This window comes from Carassius gibelio, chromosome B19 (genome assembly GCF_023724105.1).
Source record: "Carassius gibelio isolate Cgi1373 ecotype wild population from Czech Republic chromosome B19, carGib1.2-hapl.c, whole genome shotgun sequence".
Classification (NCBI taxonomy): domain Eukaryota; kingdom Metazoa; phylum Chordata; class Actinopteri; order Cypriniformes; family Cyprinidae; genus Carassius; species Carassius gibelio.
In genome coordinates, this window is record NC_068414.1 from 35,469,940 (window position 1) to 35,490,750 (window position 20,811).

At 36.7% G+C, this 20,811-nt stretch overlaps 1 protein-coding gene across 2 annotated transcripts; it reads right to left on the reverse strand.

Moving 5' to 3' along the window:
* Nucleotides 1-2,794: 2,794 nt before the first annotated feature.
* On the reverse strand, nucleotides 2,795-20,142 carry LOC127978682 (uncharacterized). 2 transcript variants are annotated; one of them, XM_052583537.1, is made up of 7 exons: nucleotides 20,024-20,142; nucleotides 12,054-12,356; nucleotides 11,513-11,773; nucleotides 11,242-11,340; nucleotides 10,609-10,649; nucleotides 3,510-3,647; nucleotides 2,795-3,247 (listed from the first exon to the last, which is right to left on the reverse strand). In XM_052583537.1, exons 1-7 carry the CDS (start codon nucleotides 20,070-20,072, stop codon nucleotides 3,086-3,088), a joined length of 1,053 nt encoding a protein of 350 aa, XP_052439497.1. In that variant the 5' UTR covers nucleotides 20,073-20,142; the 3' UTR covers nucleotides 2,795-3,085. The 2 variants fall into 2 exon arrangements, with proteins under 2 accessions (XP_052439497.1, XP_052439496.1); XM_052583536.1 differs by having other exon boundaries at nucleotides 3,510-3,689.
* Nucleotides 20,143-20,811: the final 669 nt, after the last annotated feature.

The window sequence follows — 20,811 nt, forward strand, 5'->3', positions numbered from 1 at the left end:
AAGGATTTAAATCCATTAAATGGGTAAAAAAAAATGATAGTAAAGACTTGAAAATATTTAGATTTTGAATAAATGCTGTTCTTTTTAACTTTTTATTCAGCAAAGTAAAAAAATTAACAGGTTCCAAAAATATAACAAAAATAAAATCATATTTAATGGTATTTTACATTTACATTTAATAATTTTCCAGAAGCTTTTATCCAAAGCGACTTACAAATAAGGACAATGGAGGCAATCAAAATCAACAAACGAGCAATGATATACAAGTGCTATAACAACTCTGATTTAACTAAATGCAGGACATGTAGCATGGTTTTTTTTTACAAACTACTAAAACTAACCTAACCTAACTCATATTTAAATAAATATTTCCTTGTGTTTTTGGACAGATAAAATGACAGAGAAAAGAAAAAAGGACACAAGATGATTTTTCAGTGCACCAAAACATCAAGTACAAAAAGTCCCCTTCATTCAGCGTCTGAAACATGTTTGTGTCCCCCTCACAAAGACTTGCTCTTGAGAAATGTTATGTTTATTGTAAAAGTATTTACCCCAAAATGAAAATTTACTGAAAATGTACTTACACTCAGGTCATCCAAGAAGTAGACAAGTTGATTTCTTCATTAGAAAAGATTTTGAGGGTTTTAACATTAACTCACACAGCCTGATTTTCATTGCAATTTACAGCAGTTTCAAATTTAAAATACATATTTTTTAAATATTATTTACCTCGTCCTTTACTGTCTCTTGAAATAACCATAAAGAGATGTCCAATTTGTTTTTATGGTCTGAGATTGTATTTCCTTGTACAATGTTTCACCAAAGATCAGTGATCAAAGATAAACAAAGATCAAGCTAAACAAGTTTGATTCCTTCTATTATTTCCTTGTTCTGTTTCAACAGAAACTATTTAAAGGGTTAGTCCACAGTAGTCAATATACTATATCAAATGTCATCTTTTTTGATTGATGACTTCCAGTCTGACCTCTGACCTCTAGCCCTGAGGGGGTTGCCCCCTTGACACCAGGACCCCCTACATGGCACTGACCCGGGACCATTTAATAATATCCATATGTGGATATGCAATCTGATTTTAGCGTAGTTGAAAGTCCCGTGATGACAATGACCTCTGGGGAAAGAAATATGAAGATGGATGGCTGTTGAACTCTGTCCCTACGACAAAGCCATAAATAAAGTCCTGAGGAGCGTTTTTGAACTTTTAATACACATTTTGAACTCTCACATCCGGGGCCACCATTTGAGTTCCACATGTCCACTTGCATTCGATGGCAGGACATTTTGGTCACTCTCTTTCTCAATGGGAGAAAATTTTACACATTGCTCTTTGTATTGTAAAATACATTCATGAAAAAAAGTATAATTATATAGTATAAGTATATAATTATATATAAATATATGAAATAAATTAATGTATTTTACATTTATAGCACAGTATGAGGCAGCAACATATAGTTAAGACAGATCAAGAAAGGCTGACAGGCTCATAGCTCTAAGATATGGGAAACACAATTGCAAACGGACTTTGCATCCAATTTAAATATTGCAGACACTGTGCGTTCGCTTAAACGAAAATGCAAACGGTAATGCGCGATTTACAATTTGTAATTCCTTTTGAATAATGTCCGGAATATCATTCCATAGATTTTATATTGTTTCCTAAAACTATTGTAAATGTTTTTTTTTTATATATACAGTATGTTATATCTCATATTTTATGTATTACTGTCTTCTTTAACAGAAGAGAATTAAGTGTTTTATAATTTCAATAAACAAATGTTGAATACATGTTTTAAAATGTATGATAAATGGATTGCTTTGCTTTAATAACAGTTTTTTTACTATGACATATATAATTATATAATTTATTTTCATATTCTTTACATTTTTATTATTTATATATTATTATTTATTGTTTATTTTTTTATAAATTATACTAAATGATGGTTATGAAAATATAAAAATGCAGAAAGTTTACTGTGATGGTAGATTCAGGGCGGTGGTGCAGAATAAAATTCATTAATATAATCAGTGTTGCTTATAATTGGTCCGCAGGTCTGCTTATTTTATTTCTTAAAATAAGAAATATGCTCTGTAAATTAGTTCAGCGAGTTTGTGTACCAACATGGTTTATAGCTGTTAATGCGCAATTACCATTTTTGATCAACAAACTATACTGTATAAGATTTCTATTCAAACTGAAAATATAAATCTAGGCCAACGTTTTCAAAGCACAAAACAAAACTGTGAAGAATTTTGTTCACTGATGCTCAACAGTCAGAAGCGCTAAACCAGGAAGTGCATATGCTTATTTGCTGGCAACCTACTAGAATAAAAGCTTGCAGATTTTATGTTTGAAAATGACAAATGTATATAATTCAAATTAAAAATAATAATTAAGCTTCAAATTAAAATAATAATAATAATAATAAATATAGAAATATTAGCATTTTATGTTAAGTTTACTGTAAAATAATGGATTTTGTATTTAATACTCCCTTTTTATTTTAAAATAAAATTATATTATAACACTTTATTATTACGTGTATTATTTTATTTAAAAATATATATTAAGGTGGGATATTGTTATCACTGTTATTAATATTTTTTTATTATATTTGATGGGTCACACCATGTGACGTATATAAATATAATATAATTAAATATAAATATAATTTAATTTAGATAAATATAATTTAGAGACTTTCATTTTCTGTGAAACTGCTTTGCAAAAATTTGTTTTGTGAAAAAGTTATGCAAATAAACGTGAACTGAATTGAATGGAATTATGATTGTTTATGCAAAGCCTTCATAAAACATGACAATGACATGTCGACAGCCCTTATTGTTTGGCCTGTTTTAAAATATATTTTTTTCCTTTACTTATTTCGACATTGTTGATTCCTCATTACAATCAACCGATAACTTTTTCTAACATGACACTTTTTTGTCCCACTCCTGGTAAAATGTATGATATGTTAGACAAAAACTAGTGGAAATATTGTTATTTAGTAAAACATTACACTCGTGAGGAGTCATTTTCTTGCAGGATTCTGTGTGATCTTTGTTATGATTGTGGATGTGCAGATTCATATCCGGCTGACACTTTATTGACTGAAGCATAAATGGTGTGATCATTTTCAGTCTTGGTGGATTTTGGTTGCTGCTGAATGAGACAGTAGATGGTGCCAGGTGTATTTAGCTTGCTCTTCTCTGTGAATGATGCACTCTGAAATAAAGCACAACAGAATCAGCTGCAGATCATTTAAAACTATTGTCCAACAAATAATTTAAACAACTACAGGCTGCTAACTGGCAGGTTGTTTCCCAAACATTAAGCCATAAATTTAATAACTTTATAATTTGAATGTTGTTCACTTAAACTTGTCTTTACCTTTATTATGAATTAAGATATTTAATCCAAATTAACCATCATTTAATTTCCAAAGAATAGGTACTAAGTGAGATTAGAGTCATTGTTTAATCTTCACCTGATTCATAGGGTGGTCGTTGGGTGTGGTGTGATTGGTATCTTCACTTTGTCCTAAATCTCTTGCAGTATCAAACTCTGTATGAGGAATCTCTGATTTCTCCAACATCTCCAGTGACTTTTGTGGCTTGATGTTCTCCTGTGGACACGATCCTATCTTAATGTCAAACTGCTGGTTTGACTGAAAAAAATGGTGAATGTTTAGATACTATTAGCGACATCCTATAGCATAGAGAATGGGATAATTCTTCTTGACTCATTTGTGATTTGTCATTACCATCAAATAGAAAACTGATCATTTCTAGCTTGTTTTTTGTGGTATATGGGGAAAGTTTTGTTGTTATATTAGAATTTTCCCCTAGGTGGCAACAGCAGTGCAGTAGTTAAAAGGGGATGTGTAGAGATAGCTCAAGAAGAGTTGGCCATCCTGTTATGCTCTGTGTTTGTTCATGCAAGCATGAAGTAAAGCTTTTTGCTAAACGCTACCCCGCTGTCCGTCTTCCTTATATAAGCATTCAGGATACAACATTTGGCGACGAGGATGGGATGATTTACAAGGGATCCTGGTGAGCTCGGAAGAGAAAGAGCAATAGGAAGCTTGAGAGTGCGAGTACGCTGGAATTAGGTGGATGTCGGATGAAGAGGAAGCTAACGTTAATCAAGACGTCGAGATGGCGGTGGCAATGGTAGGAACACTTACTGCTTTTGACAGTCAGACCCAAACATGGGAGGAATATGTCGAAGTGTTGGGACATTTTTTCGTTGCCAATGGGATCGGGGATGAGGAAAAAAAGAGGGCAATATTGTTAAGTTCTGTGGGTAGTCGGACATACAGTTTAATGAGGAACTTATTGAGCCCGAATAAGCCTGGTGAAAAGTCATATAAAGATTTGACTGACCTGCTGCAGTCACATTATAACCCGAAGCCCAGTGAAATAGTCCAAAGATTTAAGTTTAATTCGAGGACTAGAGCAGCGAATGAAACCGCATCACATAAGGGAATTTCCAGAGAATGTCACTAGTGATGAAGATGTATTTACGATGTATAGTCTAACAGAGCCAAAGTTAATGAAAGTAGACCCCATTACTGCAGAGCTTAACATAAATAAGAACATTGTGGAATTTGAAGTGGATACTGGTTGTAGTGTGACGATTTTGTCAAAGGCTGAGTATGCCAAGTTATGGACCGCAGGGGGTGCCCGAGAGTTGCAGGACTGCTCAATGACTTTGAAAACCTACACGGGTGAAAAAGTACCAACATTAGGAGCGGCTGATGTGGTCGTAAAGTACAAAGGCCAAGTCAAACAGCTACCAGTAGTGGTTGTAGCGGGATCAGGACCAAATTTGTTAGGCCGGGCATGGATAAAGGAGCTGGGAATGAACTGTGTTCATATCAATAAGATGGAGCAGCCAGAATTGACATTGCAGTATGTGTTAAGGCAGCATGAGGAGGTTTTCAAGGAGGAACTGGGTACTTGGAAAGGCCCACCAGCGAAAATTTATGTTAAAGAAGGTGTGGCTCCTAAATTTTATAAACCCAGGCCTGTGCCCTATGCGATGAGGAATCAGGTGGAAATGGAGTTAGAGAGACTTATGAACCAGGGATTTATTGAGCCAGTGAAATTCTCAGAGTGGGCAGCCCCGATTGTGCCGGTGTTAAAAGCTGATAATTTGGTGCGCATTTGTGGAGACTACAAACTCACTGTCAACCAGGTGTCGAAGCTCGAACAGTATCCAATACCGAGATTGGAGGACTTGTTTGAGAAGATGTCAGGCGGTGAAAAATTCAGTAAACTGGATCTGAGCCATGCGTATCAGCAAGTACTACTGGTTGAGACATCCAAGCCATATGTCACCATTAATACGCATCAGGGTTTGTTCCAGGTGAACCGGTTGCCATTTGGGGTTTCCTCCAGTCCAGCCATATTCCAACGACTGATGGAGAGTCTGGTGGGCGGTATCCCGAACGTGGCTGTCTATTTAGACGACATTTTGCTGACGGGCCAGAGTGACCAGTGTCACCTTACAACGCTGAACCAGGTGTTAATGCGGCTGCAGGAAGCTGGTCTTCGCCTAAAGCGTAACAAATGTGTGTTCCTGGAGCAGGAAGCAGAGTTCCTGGGTTATAAGGTGGATGCTTCTGGACTTCATCCTTTGCCATATAAGGTCCGGGCTATACAAGAAGCACCAGCACCGACCAATGTCACAGAACTGAGAGCGTACCTGGGTCTGCTGAACTATTACAACAGGTTCCTGCCCCACCTGTCAACCTTGTTGGCACCTTTACATGAACTGTTAAGGAAGGGAACCACTTGGAAATGGGAGGCAGAGCAAGAGAACGCTTTTGAGGAGTCTAAGCGACTCATGCAGTCATCGGATGTGTTAGTGCATTATGACAGTCAAAAAGATCTGATCCTGTCCTGCGATGCGTCTCCTTATGGAGTGGGCGTGGTGTTTTCGCATCGCATGCCCAATGGCCAGGAGAGACCGATCAGTTTTATGTCGAGGACACTAACGTCAGCTGAAGCAAAGTACTCCCAACTGGACAAAGAAGGTCTGGCGGTGATATTTGGCGGTCAACGTTTTCATAAATATTTATATGGACGAAGGTTTGTTATTTGCACTGATCATAAACCGTTACTGTCTCTCTTCAATGAGATGAAGGCTGTGCCTCAAATGGCTTCTCCTCGTATACAGAGGCGGGCAGTAACCTTGAGAGCATATGAGTATGAGATTGTTTACAAACCGGGGAAACATCATAGCAATGCTGATGCGTTGAGTCGACTCCCTTTACCTCAACAGGCTGTCAAGAGAGGACAGGAGGAACGAGTGCTGATGATGGAGAATGTGACCCTCGTCTCGGCAGCTGCAATGAGGAGATGGACCGGCCGAGATCCTGTGTTGTCCAGAGTGGTGCAGTTCATCCAACATGGTTGGCCGCCTCAAGACCGGGACCCAGTTGTTCAACCGTATGCTGTTAGGCAAACAGAGTTAAGTGTGCAAGATGGGTGTGTACTGTGGGGTTCACGCATAGTGGTGCCGCCACCAGGCCGGGATGCTTTGATACATCAACTTCATCACGGTCATATCGGCATCACTAGAATGAAAGCATTAGCGCGAAGCTATTTCTGGTGGCCCAAGTTAGATGCCGACATTGAAGCTGTAGTTAAAAGATGTGTTGTATGCCAAGAACACCGTAATTCGCCAGCTCCAGCACCACTTCATCCCTGGGAGTGGCCGAGCAAACCATGGCAAAGGTTACACATTGATTATGCGGGACCATTCATGGGACACCTGTTTTTGATCCTGATGGATGCTCATTCCAAATGGATGGATGTTTATCCTGTAACAACGTCAACTTCAGCCATTACGATTGAGTGTCTCCGGAAGAGTTTTAGCAATCAAGGAATTCCAGAAACAATTGTGTCCGATAACGGCTCATGTTTTGTGAGTGCCGAATTCAGAGAGTTTATGCAGAAAAATGGAATCGAACACATTACTTCTGCTCCTTATCACGCTTCCTCCAATGGTTGTGCTGAACGCGCAGTCCAGACATTTAAGTCAATGATGAAGAAGGCGGGTGCCGGAAGTCTGATCACTAAAGTGTCAAGAGTGCTGTTTAGTTACCGCATTACACCACAGTCCACCACTGGGCTGTCGCCTGCTGAAATGTTACAAGGCAGGAAGTTGAGATCAACCTTAGACCTAATTCGTCCAGACTGCAGAAGGAAGGTGGAACGGAAGCAGTGTATTCAAAAGAAACATCATGACAAGCAAGGTTTAGGGAGGAGTTTCCAGGAAGGAGACGCTGTGATCACGAAGAATTTTAGTCATGGACCTAAGTGGATTCCTGGATTCATTGCCAAGATCACAGGTCCTGTCTCCTACAAGGTAATGCTAGGAGATGGTAACATTGTGCGCAGGCACGTTGACCAGATATTAGCAAGTTCGGAAGACAAGGAGTTGGTAGAACCAGAGATCATGGAATCTATGGAACCAGGGAACCAGCCGTTGTCTGAATCGGCAGCTGCAGCTTTTGCAGCGCCAGAGAGTTCCATTCTGGAGGAAAGCTGTTTGGTTCCAGAAGCAGACACTGAGGGTGTGGCAAGGCCTGTTTTGGAACAGGCCAAAACATCAGGGCCGGATATTCAACCTCCAGTTAACCAAACGCAGTCACAATCTTTGACTGCCGTGGTACGAAGTTCGTCGAGACCTGTATCCAAGCCCCGTTATTTAAAGGACTATGAGTGTTTAAAAAAAAAAAAAAAAAAAAAAAAAATTCTTAAGAAGTGTATGTTGTAAGAGCTTAAGGGGAGAAGAATGTGGTATATGGGGAAAGTTTTGTTGTTATATTAGAATTTTCCCCTAGGTGGCAACAGCAGTGCAGTAGTTAAAAGGGGATGTGTATTGTGTAGAGATAGCTGAAGAAGAGTTGGCCATCCTGTTATGCTCTGTGTTTGTTCATGCAAGCATGAAGTAAAGCTTTTTGCTAAACGCTACCCCGCTGTCCGTCTTCCTTATATAAGCATTCAGGATACAACATGAGGTAGTGCTGGGCGATTTTATTGATTAACTGGAATGCGTAATTTACATTGACTTGTTTGAATGAAAATCATTTTTTCTTTTTAACATCCGCTGTCGCTCCACTCAGGGCTCCGGTTGTTCCGAATAGGCTCAACCCTCGCCCGCCTGATTGGATTTCCAACCCTGCTCCTGGAGAGCTACCATCCTGCAGACTTCTGTTCAAACCCTGCTCCAGCACACCTGTCTGTAATTATCAAGTATCCCTGAACACCTTGATTAGCTGCTTCAGGTGTGTTTGATTGGGGTTGGAGCTGAAATCTGCAGGAGCAGGGTTGGAGATAAACAACATGGCAACAAGCAGGGAAGAAATCATTCCTTGTAAGAAAGGTGTCATCCGTACTTTGGAATTGTTTCGGTTTTGTAGCGTCAGATGCAGAACAAACAACACCTCGCTGCAAAGTCTGTTTGAAGTCTGTCGCTAGCAAACCAATTTACTGAAGCACCTCAAACAGAGACATGCTGCTGAATGAGAGAGATGGTGTGCCCTACGAAATGAAGAAGACTGCAGCAGCACAAGCACATCTGCCAAAAAGCAACCTGCAGCAGTGTTTCTCGTTGCGTGGCTCGCCAAGCTTTACTTTGTGGCTCATATTGCATTAAATAATATGATGATATAATCATGCAGTCAATACAGATATTTCATAAAAACATTAAAAACAAGCAAGGCTAATAAACTCACATCATGTCTACACTGGACACGAGTGGCACATATACAAAAGACAACAGAACCCAGTGATGCTGTCTACACTGGACACGGTCCCCATCAGTGAACTGATGCTAGTTCTGTTCATGACGAAGTGTACTGACACTGCGTTCAGATGATTTGACACTATAGTGTGATGTCATCAAGTTTAGAAAGGTGTGACAACTCTCACGTCCGCTGTATACCCACATAAAAATAACATGCTATTTATGACTAGATGTAACTTTTGATGCTTTGCCGTAAAATTGGCTCTCCGATTGTCTCCCATGAAAAAAAAGTTGATTTTAAGTGGGGGGAAAAAATCGATTTAAATCGTAAATAAGATTTTTTTGTAAAATAAATTTGGATTTTTTTAGGCAATATCGCCCAGCCCTAGAATGAGGCATTGAACCCACACTTCATTTAAACCAAAGCAGCACCATCAACAGAAAGTTGCCATTTGCTACAAAACCCTTTTTTTCATACCAAATAATTCACCATAAGAAATAATACAAAAATAGAAGTGCTCACATGTGCCCATGTGACAGTAAATGACCAATAAGAAATAACAGTGAATTAATAAATTAATGCAGACTTTAGGGGCCCTATTGGTGCTCTCAGGGCGTGTCCAAATCCACTTTTGCTATTTCAACGGCGGAAAAACGGTTGGTGCGCCTGGGCGCATGGTCTAAACGGGTTTTCCTTATTCTGTTAATGAGTGATGGGTGTTTTGTTGGTCGTAACGTGCAATAAACCAATCAGAATAGCATATTCCATTACCTTTAAGAGCCAGTTGTGCTCATGCCATGACGGATTTGCTATTTACAAGGCAGAATTTGGCAAGCGCAAAGACAGAACGAGTCTCCGAGATGAAGTGGAGATTGCCTAATTCTGATACATGTGATGACTATCCATTATGACATGTTGATATATATATATTAGGGCTGCTCCGATCACGATCGTTATGCTCATCTCGTCAGTAAAGCCGGTTCTCTAATCAGCGGTTAATTCCATCAGGTGCGTGATTTCACATAGCTGTTACTACACAGAGCCGTTGTTAATAGAGAAGATGCGCAAATCCACGTTCATTTTCAGCGTTTATTTGCACATCTTCTCAGTTAATTTTCGGCTAATTAAATATATTTTGCATTGCAATCATTGAATTTTTAACATTTGGCATGTTTGTGTGCTGCTGTGCGTCCCTGTGTTTAATAAGCAGCGTGTATGCGCGTTGTGGACCTGCCTATACTAACACACTCTTTAAATAACAAAGAAAAAAACATTGCGCCAGACTTTAGACCAGGTTTGAGTTGGTCTATGGTGCAGTCTATTTTCAGCTCCTTAAAATAGCAATGCGCATGAACACACCTCTTTTTTAGACCAGCACACCCATGTCAAAAATGACGACAAATTAATTTGCTAATTAAAAGACATGGCGCTGGACGGGAAAATGCGTACAGCGCCGGACTGAAACTAGCAAACACTCTTGCGCTGCGCATTGCGTCGCACTGCACCGGGTCTCTACACTCTCAGACACTCTCAGAAAAAAGGTACAGAGCTGTCATTGAGGTGGTGCTCTTTCAAAACTTACACCTTTGTACCTTATTTACCCCTAACAGGTGCATATAAGTACCTTAAAGATACATATTAGTACATAAATAGTAAATATTAGTATCTTTTGAGAGGGAATGCCCAAAAGACAACTTTGTACCTTTTTTTTCTGGGAGTGTAGGATTTTACCACCAAAAACTGTAATATATAATGGTGTGTACAGATGGTGTGATAACATGTAATTTGTGTCTGTGGTTAATGAAGAAGACCAGTATAAACTTACGTTAACTTTTGCATAGACTGTTTGTTCATTCTTCCGGGTGCCTATGATGTTTGAAACAGAACATACATTTTCAAGACCATTTTCTTTTGTGTATAGACAATACAAATATGCCTTTTTGCTCTATTATAAAGCTTTTTAAAAATTATCAGCATCCTTCGATATATTGATATGGTTTAAACATCTAATGGAAGCAAACAAGTGCATCATAAGGGTTTACAAACAGAAGTGTCAAACTTGTGGTTAGTTAAAATGAAAATGACTTTGGCAGGTGTGGCATGTTAGACTTCCCCTCAAACTATTTTAAACAGCATTGTGCAAACTCTATAACTACTGCACATGAAGTTTTTATTATATCATGTTAATTAATTGGGAGATTATATGGCTTTTTTAAATACAATGTAAATACAAAACAAAAACAAAAAAACAGCCCTGTTTACAAAACACTGTTTACATTTAAAGCACTTTAATCTGAAATCTGAAGAAGGCTATGTCTAGATAGAGAAATAACCTACTCGTTGTTTTTTTTTTTTTTTTTTTGTCTGTTCAGAAGTAAACAATATGAAACTGCTTAAAGTGTTATTGAAATTCTTTATGATGTGTCATAAGATAACTGCAGGATAAGATGCTAGTTACCTTTTTTTTCTTTGTAAATCCAAAAGCTGGATCCTGCCGCCAATGTCAATGTGAACAGACAAATAGAAACAATGATCCAAGCTGGAAACCCTGACACTTCTTCATGTTTTCCAGGTTATAGACATGAAAAATAAAAACATATTCCTTCAATTTTCACAGACTGAGGTTCATATTAACAGGAATTTCAGTACAGTATTTAAGATCAAGTCATTGTTTTTCTATTTCTTCATCTGTGAGTGTGTTTACAGATCAGAGCGGGTACAGAATATACCTTTCTCAAATGTGCAGAGTTCATTAACCTTCTTTACTTGAGACTTCAAGCTCACTGGGTTGCTGTAGTGACACATGATGGATTCACCACTGCAGCTCAGTCTGAGAGTGTGATTATCAGCTGATGCCACTTCCTCTTTTGAACAGCTGCTACCATTAGAGATAGAGCTGATGAACATGTTACTTCCTTTACATGTAAAGCAACAGGGATCAGGACTGGACCAGCTTGAGTTTACAGCCAGGACTGGATCTTCCACTTCATCTGAAACACACACATTTAAGGCCACACACACAGATTCAGTGATGCCACAACTTGCCAAACCAAGACCAAACATAATTTATTCATACTATTTTGTTCAGACTTCCTCAAATTAACTTAAGTAATATTGTTCAAGGTTTTGATATTAAAGACAAAATAACGTGAAATATAAATAATTGAAAAAGCTTGATTTTATATTGTTTTCAAATAAACTATAACTGAATATAATTAACATAAAAATGTATAATTACATCATAGATTAAGCAGTACACATTACACTCACCTAAAACAGATACTCTGTATGTAACAATATTTTTTTCTGATTGTCCATTAGTTTTTGCTCTGTAGAGTCCACTGTCTGTCTTCTGCATGTTCTTCAGTGTCAGAGAAAAGGTTGTTGTATTGAAATCCACTCTGTCCTTGTAGAGAAGGTGAGGTATTACTTCTTTATTCATATATGTAACTATATTCTCTAATTTATAATTGCTCCAGAATAAAACATAAAACTCTGGTAGTTCTTGTGTCTGTATATCAAGTTGAACTGAAGCTCCTGTCTGCACAAACACACAGATCTCAGCACTGCACCCTGAGGAGAGAGAAAACAAGTCTTTGTTTGTAGGAAAAAAAAAAAAAGTATCTGTTAAGTTAGTGCTATATATAAATATATATACACAGTTATCATACAGTTGCCAGTAACAAATGGTTTTAGTTAGATTTGAATTTAGTTAATGGGCTTTGTTGCATAAAGTACTTACAGATACTGTATACAAAAAAAGTAAAGTTTGAGTAAAGAACACAAGTTTAAGGCCAAGATCAAGTCCGACTTCCAACCAATAATAACATGAGCCTCCAGGGTGAGTTTATTTGGCGAGCAGTTTTTCAGAATGTAATGCATTATTGTTTCTATGGAAAAACATCATGCTCGTCATGGGACACCACTGCAGCCAAAGAGAGTGGGGGAACTATGATGTCACTGTGTAGGTGGATCAGCTGTTAGCATGACACTGGTTCCCTCCTCAAAAAGCCTACAGAATTATTCCAAAGGCTTTTGGGTTCTCGCAAAAAAATAAGTTCTGTGTTCAATCATAGTTCGTGAAACTTGCATGTTTTGTCCATAAAGATAATCTTCAGAAAATAATATAACTTTTATGAATTTTGAAACCTTAATAAAAGCACCAGAACTTAAAAGCTAAATTTAAGCTAATAAAGATCTACATCATTACAGTTGCTCGCCTTCAGCGTCACCACCACCATAGTACTGACAACTTTTTCAAACTTATTTTTAACACGTTCAGAGGAAAGGATTGACTCTGTATATGAATTTCAATCAGCACTACATGAACCGTTTCATATTAAAATACAAACACATACAAAACTAGAGCCAAACTCTGAAATCAGAAATAATAAATAGTATAGTGAATAAATGAAATAATCTAATTAACTCTAATCTAAACTGAATGACATATAAAAACACACATTTCTGTACATTTCCAAACAAGATGCATTAAAGTCTTAAGCCTTGATTAATATGATATTTGAATTAAAAATGTATTATTCAATAAAATTGTAGTGCATTTCATCTCTTCATCTACAGGTTTTTGAATATGTTAAGATTAAACTTATTATAGTGAATAAGGTACCACATTTCAGCTATCATTCTATTAGGTAGGGTATACAAATTGTTGTTTTTTACTTTCTTCTAGAAAGTCCTCAAATCTATATACTCCATAACAGCTTCTTGTGGCTATAAACTATGGAAGCATATGGGTAGCATTATTCGATTTGGGATGTAATATGCAAAATGACAATGCAATATGTAAAATGGCAATGCATTTCTGTATATACATTTCCATTTTCCAATACATTTGTGCAACGTTTGGTGCAAAATGAAAATTAAGATTAAATTACATAATTTTAATTTGCCATTTACTACACCAGTTTTAATATGTAAAATGAATATTAATTTTAACGCTTTATAAGTTGCAAAATTAAAATGAAAATGTATTACAGAAATGATTAGGTCTAACATGTTAAAGCAAAAACTGTGGCAAAATGATCATTTAAATGCTATTTTTCTTAATTGCATTAACACTCACAGTCAAGACACTTACGATTGCATTTTCATTCGGTGTCCCGCAATGAATGTAGCAAAACTCAATGTGCACATTGAAAATGCATTCCGAGCCGATCACGTGTCCCCGCCCTCGCGCCACGTCAATCATTGTGTGAACAAGGCGGGGCTTGCAGAAGGTCAGAGACTCAAATCTCAAGAAGAGGATTCAATCAAGTGAGACAACATGGACAAGACAGTCTTGGTCCGTGTATGTTTTGATCATTTCGGTTTATGGCTTCAATATTTCATTCGCACTTGTGGGCGGAGCTGAAACGCTGCTTTCATCTGATTGGTCGAATCGGATCGGTTATCATCTGACAGCCTTCAGCTCGGTCTTTTTATTCTTTCAGGCAAAATAAGAGTCAGTGCGAGTGAAGCACTGAAATGTCTGAAACTACACTCACTGTTAATTAGCATAATATTTGAATCAGATGTAGCTGGGCACATAATTCGTGCTGCTGAGACCTGCAAATTATTTCTAGGTTGTAGTATTGTATGAATATTGTCCCACTGATAAATACAGTGCAAATACTTCTGTCCCTTTGGATAACAGTGAAGTGGAAATTAAAATCAATAATAGACTGAACAGTTCCATGTCTGTAACATTTAACACTCTAATCTTTTAAGTCATAAGGCACTGGGTATGTGTGTGTGTGTGTGTGACATTAATAAATAATTGTAAAAATGAATATAGTTACATTTCTAAATAAAAATAGTAAAATTAGCTCTATGCTGCTCAGTGCTCCTGTAGCCTACCCCAGAGCGCCCTCTCGCGGCTGTAGACGGTAATGTTTTCTCTTGGTCTTGAATAAATGTGACATATAGTCCAGTGCGACTTATATATGTTTTTTTCCTCGTCATGATGTATTTTTGGACTGATGCAACTTATACCGAAAAATACAGTTAACATTATTATTATTATTTATTATGAGAGTAATTGACACAGACTAGAACTTTAATGTTTCACCCAATTCAGCTCATATCTTTAGACTCGTCCGACTCGTGTTGCTTGTATAACTGGCCAGACTTACCTTCCCAAAAAATCCTATTTAATTTTATTTCATAAATTTAACCATATTTATTTCCACTTCACTGTTATCCAAAGGGACAGCACTATTTGCACTGTTTTTATCAGTGGGACAATATTCATACAATACTACAACCTAGAAATAATTTGCAGGTCTCAGCAGCACGAATTATGTGCCCAGCTACATCTGATTCAAATATTATGCTAATTAACAGTGAGCGTAGTTTCAGACATTTCAGTGCTTCACTCGCACTGACTCTTATTCTGCCTGAAAGAATAAAAAGACCGAGCTGAAGGCTGTCAGATGATAACCGATCCGATTCGACCAATCAGATGAAAGCAGCGTTTCAGCTCCGCCCACAAGTGCGAATGAAATATTGAAGCCATAAACCGAAATGATCAAAACATACACGGACCAAGACTGTCTTGTCCATGTTGTCTCACTTGATTGAATCCTCTTCTTGAGATTTGAGTCTCTGACCTTCTGCAAGCCCCGCCTTGTTCACACAATGATTGACGTGGCGCGAGGGCGGGGACACGTGATCGGCTCGGAATGCATTTTCAATGTGCACATTGAGTTTTGCTACATTCATTGCGGGACACCGAATGAAAATGCAATCGTAAGTGTCTTGACTGTGAGTGTTAATGCAATTAAGAAAAATAGCATTTAAATGATCATTTTGCAACAGTTTTTGCTTTAACATGTTAGACCTAATCATTTCTGTAATACATTTTCATTTTAATTTTGCAACTTATAAAGCGTTAAAATTAATATTAATTTTACATATTAAAACTGGTGTAGTAAATGGCAAATGAAAATTATGTAATTTCATTTTCATTTTCATTTTGCACCAAACGTTGCACAAATGTATTGGAAAATGGAAATGTATATACAGAAATGCATTGCCATTTTACATATTGCATTGTCATTTTGCATATTACATGCCAAATTGAATAATGCTACCCATATGCTTCCATAATAAACAATTAATTTGAACGTGGCTTTAAGCATTATGCATCATTAAAGTTTCACTTCCACCATGACTAAACCCAGGGGCGTAGATTACGCGGGAGACGTTTTCAAGTCATCTCCAGCAGATGATAAATACAGTATATGAACAAAACAGTGCTAAAAGACATAATTTATTACAGTATTGAAACTATTCTACCTTATTATGTGATAAATACGTTTTTGTAGTATATAAAAAAAATCATTATTATTATTTGTTATTGTCTAGCAGTTATGGATTTTTATGCAAATTAAATGCTAGAAATTAGAGAATAATTAAAGTTGCCTATAATATCCACTACCAGTCAAGTCTCTTCTATTCACCAAGCCTGCATTTATTTCATCGAAAGTACAGCAAAACAATACACAGAAATACACAGAAATATTTTAAAGCTTGCTAAATAAAATTATTAATTTCTATAATTTCTTTTCCCCATTTTTTTTTTCTTAATGATATGTTGTATAATGTTGCAAAGAATTTTTATTTCACATAAATGCTGATCTTTGGATCCTTCTATTTATCAGAAATGCTGAAAAAAATTTACTCATGTTTTAAATATTGATAATCAGGAAATCAGCATATTAAAATGATTTGATTTCTTAAGGATGTGACACGAAAGACTGTAGTAATGATGCTGAAAATTCACCTTTGATCACAGGAATAAATTACATTTTAAAATATATTAAAATAGAAAATAGTTATTTTAAATAGTAAAAATATTTCACAATATTACTGCTTTTGCTGTACTTTTTGATCAAACAAATGCAGGTTTGGTGAGCAGAAGAGACTTCTTTAAAAACATTAAAAATCTTACTTATATAAAACTGTTGACTGGTAGATTACAGAAATGTTCTATTGTAATGTTTTATATTATATTGTAATGTTTATATATATATATATATATATATATATATATATATATATATATATATATATATATATATATATACACACACACACATTTACATTCAGTCATTTAGCAGACGCTTTTATCCAAATCAACTTCCAAATGAGGACAATGGAAGCAATCAAAAACAACAAAAAAGAGCAATGATATATACGTGCTATAACAAGTCTCAGTTAGCTTAACACAGTACACGTAGCATGGGCTTTTAAATAATATAATAAATAAAAAGAAAACAGGTAGAATAGAAAAATAATAGAGCAAGCTAGTATTAGAGGTCTGTACACACACACACACACACACAGAGACATATATATATATATATATATATATATATATATGTATAATTTCTGTCCCCTCACTTCTGAAAAGATGGCTACGCCCCTGACTAAACCGGTAAATGTGGTTTTAACACGGAATAATCATACCTTATGGTAAAAGACCAAAAGTCTGCGTATGAGAAGAAAAAGCGATGAATTGAGCATATTCCATCTGAAAAAAAATATGGTAAACTATTTTTTGGTTATTCTACAATTAATTTTACTATTAATTATACTACAATTGGAAAATAAAATGATAAACCATTCTGTGTGATGACGTTTGATGTCTCCGACAGCGTCTGAAACTTGTTTGCAATTATCTTTTTTAAGAAATGTAACAGTGGGTTGTAACTGGTGTGTTTTATGTCGCTGAATATAAATGTGTTCGGTTTTGTTTTTGCCCAGTTGGCTTTTTTGTTCTCGTTTTATAATAAAGTGTCTCTTCCCTGCATCTGGACCCAGACCTTGTTCTTTCCATGGCGCCGTCTCTATGCCGTGACACATACAAGTACAGGGAACTATACACTGCGACCAAAATAATTTTTATGGGGTCGCAAATGTATCACTGATTATTTTTGTGCCTACTTATGTGTAATGCTATGATTTAATATAAGCATTATTAAAACAGAAATGTGTATTTTAATAATACGTTGCTCCGAGCATTCAACACATCAAGTTGGTTTGCCAATTTAAACATTCAAAAGAGTTTAAAGCATTCAAACACAAGATGCGGGAAAGCTCAAATGAGTATGTTACTCGCGCACTGTGTTTGGTGCGCACAAGAGAGAGAGACGCGTCTCACGGACAGCAACACTGAACCGAGCTCTCCTTCAGGACGTTCCCATCCTCCTGCACCTGAACGGACAAATACAAATCGCAGTTTAAACAAACAGAAAAAAAAGAGCGAAAAACGAAAGAGCTTGATTCACCACTGCAAGGTGTTCTGCTGTTCAGGGCGCAAGCAGAGATGCGTCTCAAAAAGGGCTGGGTAAAAAAAAAAAAACGATTTTTCGATTAATAGTCTTTTAAAATGTTGGTAGATTCAAAATTGATTCTCAAAGGCCATGAATAGATTTTTTTCGTAAGATTAGCGTTAATCTAATTACAAATCTTCTCCACTAGATGTCAGCCTCTTATGTGTCTTGTGCGATGTTACCAACAAATCTGTCATTCACAGCAATCGCAGCAATCATCCTTAATTGAAGAAATGTGGCAAAACATCTCTAGAGAGAATGTGACGCATGACGTAAAAATCGCCATCGGAGAGTGTGTGCCGAGGCTCTGAGCAGACGACAGCATGGACAGGTGCGCGTGGTCAGTAGTCTTCAAAAGCACAACTGCACATGTGCAGGCATTGTGAAGTAGCCAATTGCTACTCGAACCTGTGCAATCCGTCAATAAAGAATATAAAGACAGCGATGTGCAATGATTCTGTGCAATTGTTTGTTCACATGTTTGTTGCAGAGAGGACATCAGCATGCGCATTCGAAAGTATAAATGGAAGAAGTCTGCGTCCGCGCTGACCATGTAGGCTACGCATCTGGATTGTTCATGCGGAAAGTATAACACAGGCTTTACAATCGCAACGTCATTGTGCTATTACTACATCGAGCCGAATTTCACAAAATTGTTCAGCTCCCGACAGAATCAGAACATAATTATATGCATTTGAAAATTAGAGATGGGTTCTGTTTTAATGTACCCAAGTGTACCTAAAATAAAAGAGTTTAATATACAGGTTTGTGGCTCTTAATTTATTTTTATTAATTACCCAATTGTTAACGTATGTTCACTGTTCTTTTTTTAGCTAGCACAGAATCAGTTCAGAATCAATCACCAAAAGAATCAGCTTGATTCAGACGCGCTCTATGTCAGTCTGCTTCACGCTGAATCACACATGTGTAGTATCATCAGCTCCTCGGTTCTCAAATCGGACGCGTCTGACAGAAACGGATCTTAGTTCAGTGTACTGGTAATCCGAAAAACGATGCAACCGGTTCTTGACTCGAGAACGAGAAACGCTCCGGCGGTGGGTGTTTAGTGTGTACGTTCGTTATCTGACTCTGCTGCACAAATTTCCCCCGGCCTTTATTTGCCCGTGTTGACCACACCCCTGGCCACTATAAGAGGCCCGGCGTTTATTTGACTACCGGTTTTTATTTGGGGAATTACGGTAATTGACATACAGTACAAATTAAACAATTTCAGACAGGGTCCACTGTATAAATAAAGCAAGAAGGAACTGTGGTTTAAAAGATGGCAAGTAAAATAAAAAGCACATCAGTTTCACAAGACACAATACAGTTTCATTATTGTTCATTATTATCCAGAGTGGCTTACTATAAATAATTTGTGCGACCAAATCATGTTTTGCGCCAGTAACTGAAAAGGTTTCCACCAGTGGAAAAGGTTAGTGTAGTTCCCTGAAGTAATATGAACAATACAAATTATTTTAGGAAAATTAAATATTTGTCATATGCAATACATGTGCTATTCTTCTATTACATCATATTGATATTCATACTGATATTAAAACTGCGGTTTAATGGGTAAATTCATTTATCAGAGGAAAAAAAAAAATCTACAATTTTAAATGAGATTGAGGTACCATCAGATGTAATTGATCATTTGAACATAAAAGACCTATTAGATTGATGCAAACTGATTAAATCTGAAATATACTCTGGTCCTAAACCATGCAAAGCTTTAAAAACATATAATAGCACTTTGTGATGAATCCTGTTGAAAATTGTATATACAGTATTTTATTATAACGAATCAGTAAAATCTCATAAAAGTTAAATAATTTAAAGATTCAATATGTCAGTGTTTACCACAAGAATATTTATGTATCATAATAAAATAGTTGGATTATCTACCTGTGATGTCCATAAGAAGAGCAAAGAACAGGAACAGCTTAAATGCCATCGTCGCAAACAACGTTTTCTCTCAAACTGTTTCTGCGCGGTTTCCAGTAAGGGGAGGCAAATGTGAGAAGTTTGACTGAGCAACTAACCACAACTATAAAAAACGTCTCTCTCATTTCCGCCCGCTAGTGCTCTAGTGCTATTTCAAGTCAAACAGAGGACTGTAACGTAAACAAAATGTATTTTTGTTTTATATAATTTTTAGATATAATTTCTCTTCTTTTTAAAGAGCCCGTGAAAATAATTTTCAACCTAAAGAGTCACAAGATGGTCCAGAGCAACATAGCAAAATCAAACAAAACTAAATTATTGAAATAATTTACTTGAACAATTATTATTATTATTATTATTTTTATTCCAGATTGTTCATGGCTATTGCTAAAGCCTCTACATTTAGTTTGATTGAAGAGCTGTTATAGTTTAGTTTGATTCTTTTCTCTCTTTTTAAGCCAAGGGTCTTCAGCTCTCTCTTTCTTAACACCTTCACAGTTCCTGTTAGTACACAATCAATCAATTTTCAATCAATCAAGTTACATCCTAAGAATGTATTGTGTATAAACGTGTTTGAGTATTTACTTTACTCTGTGAGTGTTATTTTTTATTTTGTGCTCTCTCTCTCTCTTCCTCACTCTGCTTGCCTTGCAGTTAAAGAGTGTGCTGTTACTAAAGATCAGAGTGAACTCTGCGTGGGGAGGTTCACTTCTCCTCTGCACCAGAATCACGTGTTTGTGTGTCGATCA

What these genes read in the sequence shown, in the direction of transcription:
- LOC127978682 (XM_052583536.1), bottom strand. Translation starts at nt 20,072, where the DNA reads ATGGCATTTAAGCTGTTCCTGTTCTTTGCTCTTCTTATGGACATCACA. An exon ending in ACTCTGCACATTTGAGAAAG is followed by an intron (nt 11,341 to 11,512) that starts GTATATTCTGTA and finishes GAAAACATGAAG; the next exon opens with AAGTGTCAGGGTTTCCAGCT. An exon ending in CAGTCTATGCAAAAGTTAAC is followed by an intron (nt 3,690 to 10,608) that starts GTAAGTTTATAC and finishes CATTTTTTTCAG; the next exon opens with TCAAACCAGCAGTTTGACAT.